This window comes from Bison bison, unplaced genomic scaffold, assembly GCF_000754665.1.
Source record: "Bison bison bison isolate TAMUID 2011002044 unplaced genomic scaffold, Bison_UMD1.0 scf7180017864482, whole genome shotgun sequence".
Taxonomy (NCBI): domain Eukaryota; kingdom Metazoa; phylum Chordata; class Mammalia; order Artiodactyla; family Bovidae; genus Bison; species Bison bison.
Genome location: NW_011495042.1, coordinates 4,821,887 through 4,827,964, shown reverse-complemented (window position 1 = coordinate 4,827,964; position 6,078 = coordinate 4,821,887). Strand labels below are relative to the sequence as shown.

The window sequence follows — 6,078 nt, the reverse complement described above, 5'->3', positions numbered from 1 at the left end:
TTGACCTGCTTCTGAGCCCTACCCAGAAGCTCGCGCGGGTAACTCTAAGTCATGCCCCCAGACTTAAGTAAAATATGTTTTGTCGTCCTATTTTGACAACTGTACCTTAATAACAACCTAGGTGATTAACAAGGTTTTAATTTTTTTAAAATTTTTATTGAGGGATGACGTGTGTACAACACAGCACACTAGTTAAAGTGTGCACTTCAGTGTGTTTCGACCTTTCCATATACCAGTGAAACTGCCACCACAATCAGGATGCAGAACGTTTCCATCACCCCCTAGAACTTTCCTTGTGTCTCTTTGCAGCACATCCTTCCCAGGCCCCACCCTAGGGAACCATTGATCTCCTTTCTGTCACCAGAGGTTAGTTTTTTAGAAATGGAATTCAGCGGTCAGGTTTGAATTTATTCTCAAACTCCTTGGAGTTAGTCTGGGCTAGAACAAGGCAGTGTAAGTGAGTGGCCACAGTGCCCTCCTGCCCCTCTGGCCCTCTCCCTGCAGGGGCCCTTACAAGCACACATGGAGACCCCAGCCTGCAGTCCAGATCTGTCCACGTTTCCCCAATGGCAGCCACCCTCAGAAGCGTGGACCTGGAAAAAAGACCTGCACAGGACCGGACATGGGTTCAGGGTTGACTGGGCAGGAAAGTAGGGAAGGGTGTAGCTGGAGAAGGGCTTAGCTGGAGTTCCTTATGAAGCCCAGGGACCAGGCAGGGGGCCCCTCTGGCCTGGTCTATAAGAGCGGTGCCCGTCTCCTCACTTTCCTCACCCAGGGCTGCAGCCTAGCACAGGGATTAATCAAGAACATGAGTAATAGTTTTGACAACAGCTGCCACTTATTGAGTGCCTGTTCTGTGCCAGGCAGATCTTTATCTGCATTTTATCCATAATCTTGACAAACTCTGGCTGGTGGGCACTGTTCTCCCTACTGTGAAGATGAGTAATCTGAGGTTAAACAAGGGTTGTGTTGTGTCCAAGGTCCCTGACTCAGCTTAGATGGGGCTGAGTCAGGGCTACAACCCACATCTGCTGAAGCCTCTGAGGTACAGTTTGCAGTGGCCAAGGTGGCAGGGACAGGCACAGGCTGATTGCCATGGGTTGGGAGAGCCCAGGAGATGGGCTGGCCTCGCCTCAGTGACCCACCTGGTCCTGCAGGGGCCCATCTGGACCGCCTGGTGCCCCTGGTGGAGGAGTTCTGCAACCTGGATGATGACGAACTTCGGGAGTCCTGCCTCCAGGCCTTTGAGGCCTTCCTGAGGAAGTAGGTGCAGCGGGGGTCCTAGAAATGGGGACCCTGGGGTTTCTTTGAGAAGTTGGTGGGGATGGAGTGGGCACAAGATGCTGGTCTCAAAGCACTTAGATCTCGGGGCTCACCCCTGGGCTTCATCCCCCACCCTGTCCTGCCTGGGTCCAGCAGAGCCTCCCCCATCCCACCCACAGGTGCCCCAAGGAAATGGGCCCTCACGTGCCCAACGTGACCAGCCTCTGCCTCCAGTATGTGAAGCACGACCCCAACTATAACTACGACAGTGATGAGGACGAGGAGCAGATGGAGACTGAGGACAGCGAGTTCAGTGAGCAAGGTGGGTAGCCAACTTGTCCTTGGGCTGGTGGGTGGAAACGGGTTCAGCCTCCCCATGAATCCCCCAGCCGAAGACAGGGGACACCTTTGGTGCCCCCCATCCTGATCCCAACTCTTCCTGGGGCTCCAGTCCCACCCTTGGAAATCTAGATCCTCTGTCATCCCCACACTCTCTGACTGCACAGATCACAAGCGAGTCGTGATAGCTGTTGTTTACTGAGCATCTCGTGATGTCCAAAGTGCCCTCTTATTTCATGTTCCTTACGATGAACCTGGAAAACCTGATATTTATTATCATGCCCGTATTTCAGACAAGAAAACTGAGACTTAGAGATTTGCCTGAGATCACACAGCTAGGAAGTGGCATAGGTGGGGCTTGAAGCTATGTCTGCCAGACTCCCCCATCTCATGCTGCCATCTCCGTACCTTTTTTTAAAAATTTTTTGGCTGCATCGTCTTGGTTGCCACACGTGGGATCTTTGCTGTGTCATGCGGGGTCTTTCATTGCAGTGTGCAGGCTCCAGAGCATGTGGGCTCCGTTTACAGGCTTAATTGCCCCAAGTCATGTGGGATCTTGACTTCGTTCCCTGACCAAGGATCGAATCTGCATCCCCTGCATTGCTAGGTGGATTCTTAAGCCACAGGACCACCGGGGAAGTCCCTCTGTACCCTTTGAATTACAGTGTCCAAGAGCCATTGCTTTACCCCAGCCACATGAAGCTCTGATGATGGATTGACTGGCACTGACAGGGAGAGATGCCTCGGTGGGGAATGGACTCAATAGCTTCTTTCCTTCTGTGCCTGTGGTCCTGTCTGTCACTCAGGGGGATGCCCCTGGACCCTGGAGGCACTGATGGAGGCGAGAGACTTAGGCCCCGGTGGGGCACTTGGAGCGAGATGCGGTGGCAGGAGATGAGATTGGACAGGCATGTAGGGGCCTCAAGTCGCAGGCCAAGGAGACTGGACATTTTCTTGTTAGTATCTAGGAGCTCTGGATATTTCTCCATGAGTGACATGGGGTGGAGATAACAAACAAGGGGCCATCAGGGGGACCATCTGCTGAGCTGACAAGGCACATCTGGGGGACCATCCCCCTGGCCCACCATGGCTTGTCCAGATGCAGTGCTCTGAGTCTGAGTTCTCTACAGAGCAGAGTGAGTAGGAACACGCTGGTCTTTGAGCCTGTGGCTGGGGTGTCCCTAGGTAGGACCGTCCTCTTCTGAGCCTCCTATATGTCTCCCCCATGTGTATGGGTGGGCCTTACTCAGCTCTGCTGTTTCTAGCTCTGTGTCCTCAGGAGAATCTCTCACCCTCTCTGAGCCTTACTCATATCTACAAAAGAGCCTCAAGACACCTTCATTCCTGAGGGGTGGTGAAGACATGAGCTCTGGCCTCTGAGGGGAGCTTGGAGAGCAAAGAGCCATGCAAACACAGCTTCTCTCATCCGTAGTCCTGCTTGGAAACCAGAATCAGAATCCTGCCCAGGGCGGGGGAACTTTCGCCTCCCTTCTGAAAGCCAAGTAGATAAAACATCACACAGCCAGTCCTAAAACCAAAGGACAGGTCTTATGCCCCAAATGGATCTCCTAAATCCTCACTTGGGAGTCAGTTTTTCCCGGATGCAGTCACAACAATCAAGGGAGGCAGGTGGGGGTACCCTGGTTTACCTCCAGCTAGTTCCCTGCCTGGCACCATCCCCAGCACACAGCAGGTCCTCATTAACCTGGAGCAGGGAATGGCCACCCACTCCAGTATTCTTGCCTGAAAATCCCCATGGACAGAGGAGCCTGGTGGTTCAGAGAGTTGGACACAACTCAGCAACTAAGCAGCAACTTCTTAGTAGTTATAAGTAGTGACCATGGAGGCTTCCCTGGTGGCTCAGGAGGTAAAGAATCTGCCTGCAATACAGGAGACCCAGGTTCAATCCCTGGGTCGAGAAGATTCCCTGGAGAAGGGAATGGCAACCCACTCCAGTACTCCTGCCTGGAGAATCCCATGGACGGAGGAGCCTGGCGGGCTACATGGAAAGGGGAAGCCCCACCCGAGCCCTCCTCGCTGCCCCCTCACTTCTTACCCGCTCTGTCCTGGAAGACCACCTGGGTGGGGCTGGCGGCTCCCTGCCTCTGGGCACAGGGCTCCACGGGTGTCCTGATTCCTGCCCTAGAGAGCGAGGAGGAGTACAGCGATGATGACGACATGAGCTGGAAGGTGCGCCGGGCAGCGGCCAAGTGCTTGGCAGCCCTGATCGACTCTCGGCCCGACCTGCTGCCTGACTTCCACTGCGCCCTGGCGCCCGCGCTCATCCAACGCTTCAAGGAGCGCGAGGAGAACGTCAAGGCCGACGTGTTCGGGGCTTACATTGTGCTGCTGCGGCAGACGCGGCCCCCGAAGGGGTGGCTGGAGGTCATGGAGGAGCCCACCCAGACCAGCAGCAACCTCCAGATGCTGCGAGGACAGGTGTGCCTGCCTATCCCCCCTTGCCCCCCACCTCACAGCCCTTCCCTCTGCCCACTGCCCCCCATCTATTGAGCACCTGCTGTGTGCCTGGTCGTTTGTATGAAGTGCCAGGACTGCATAGTCTCGGGCAGATAGCCAGTAGCACAAGTAGGGTTCCAGGCCACAGAAAGGGGGTTCAGTTTTATTCTAAGAGGGTAGAAGCCGCAGGAAGGGGAATGTGGTACCCCATTCACATTTGAAAAAGTTCACTCTGGCTGCCGTGTGAGAAATGGATTGTAATGGCCGCAGCCATGTAGGTGAGAGGCAGGAGGTTGGGCTTGAGAGCTAGTTTTTTTCTTTTTTTTTAAAAAGTATTTATTTATTTAGGTATTTGTTTGGCTCCGTTGGGTCTTACTTGTGGCATGCAGAATCTTTAGTTGTGGCATGCCAGCTCTTGGTTACAGCATGTGGGGTCTGGTTCCCCGACCAGGGATTGAACCCCGGGTCCCCCGCACTGGGGGCACTGAGTCCTAGCCGCTGGAAACCAGGGAAGCCCCGAGACGTAGTTTTTTGGGTTTGCAGATGGATGTGGAAGGTGAGGGGCAGGGAGATGTCATGTGACTTCTCAGCTCTGGCCAAAGCATGCAGTGCAGTCCCCGAGATGGTGGAGCAGGGCATTCGCAGAGTTCTGTTCTGGACATTTATTCTGTTTGAAGTCCTCATTGGATGCCTGAGTTGCGATGTCAGGTGGGCAGGTAGCACACAAGTCTGGTGTCAGATGTAGATCTGGGAGTCATTGCTTCAGTGGAATCTGAACCTCGGGAGTGGGTGAGCTCATCAGGGAGGGAATCCAGCTGGGGAACGGAGAGGGGCCCCCCGATCCGGTGACCTTGAGCTGGCTACTTCTACTCTCTGCCTGTCTCCCAAGTGTCAGGTGGGCCCAGGACTAGTGCCTGCCTCAGAGGGTGAGTGTGGAATGGGGTGTCTGGCACAGAGTGAGTGATGGGGAGCTCAGGGTGGAATGATCCCCTCCACATGCTGGGGGTCCCTCCTTGCCAGGTGCCTGGGCAGAGCCCCTCAGTAGTGGGTGGGGTGTGTGGGCCTGGGTGGTCACTGGCCGCCTCCTCACCCTGACTTGCCCACAGGTGCCTCTTGTGATGAAGGCCCTGCAGCGGCAGCTGAAAGACCGGAGTGCCAGGGCCCGCCAGGGCTGCTTCAGCCTCCTCACCGAGCTGGCGGGCGTCCTCCCGGGCAGCCTGGCAGAGCACATGCCCGTGCTGGTAGCAGGTAGGGTGCCCTGGAACCTGGGGTGTGCTCCTCCGGGCTTCTCCCCTGAACCCAGCCCCCAGCCCTCACTCCCTGCCGGTACCACCGTTCAGCAACCTACAGCGACTCCCCACTGCCAGCAGTGAGTACAGGGCTGGGGTGTGGCCCTCTGTCCTGTTTTCATGTAAGTTTCTTGGCCTGTATCCTCAGCCCTGGCTCCAGCCGAGCTCTGACCTCTCAGAACCTGCTGCTGCGTAAGGGTCCAGGTGCTTGGGTCCAGCTCAGACGCCTGTGGGCCCACATCCAGGGAGGGCTGAGTTGGGTCAGGGTGTGTGTCCTGGTAACCCGGGCACCCACCCCACAGGCATCGTCTTCTCGCTGGCGGACCGCTCCAGCTCCTCCACCATCCGGATGGACGCCCTGGCCTTCCTGCAGGGGCTGCTGGGCACAGAGCCGGCCGAGGCCTTCCAGCCTCACCTGCCCACTCTCCTGCCACCGGTGATGGCCTGTGTGGCTGACCCTTTCTACAAGATAGCAGCCGAGGCCCTGCTGGTGCTCCAGGAGCTGGTGAGGGCGCTATGGCCACTGGACGGGCCTCGGAAGCTGGACCCCGAGCCCTACGTTGGAGAGATGTCCGCGGCCACCCTGGCCCGGCTTCGGGCCACCGACCTGGACCAGGAGGTGAAGGAGCGGGCCATCTCCTGCATGGGCCATCTTGTGGGCCACCTGGGCGACCGGCTCGGGGGCGACCTGGAGCCGTCGCTCTCGCTCCTCCTGGACCGCCTGCGGAAC

The 6,078-nt window shown here is 56.6% G+C and overlaps 1 protein-coding gene across 1 annotated transcript in view; it reads left to right on the top strand.

The window, feature by feature from the left end:
- The window catches only part of CAND2 (cullin-associated and neddylation-dissociated 2 (putative)), a 23,242-nt gene that overhangs the window by 6,343 nt on the left and 10,821 nt on the right, over positions 1-6,078 (top strand). Inside the window, exons 5-9 of the mRNA XM_010862516.1 lie at positions 1,158-1,263; positions 1,443-1,585; positions 3,749-4,041; positions 5,166-5,307; positions 5,651-6,076. Of these exons, the coding sequence (XP_010860818.1) occupies positions 1,158-1,263; positions 1,443-1,585; positions 3,749-4,041; positions 5,166-5,307; positions 5,651-6,076 (1,110 nt within the window). The remainder of the gene's footprint in view (positions 1-1,157; positions 1,264-1,442; positions 1,586-3,748; positions 4,042-5,165; positions 5,308-5,650; positions 6,077-6,078) is intronic.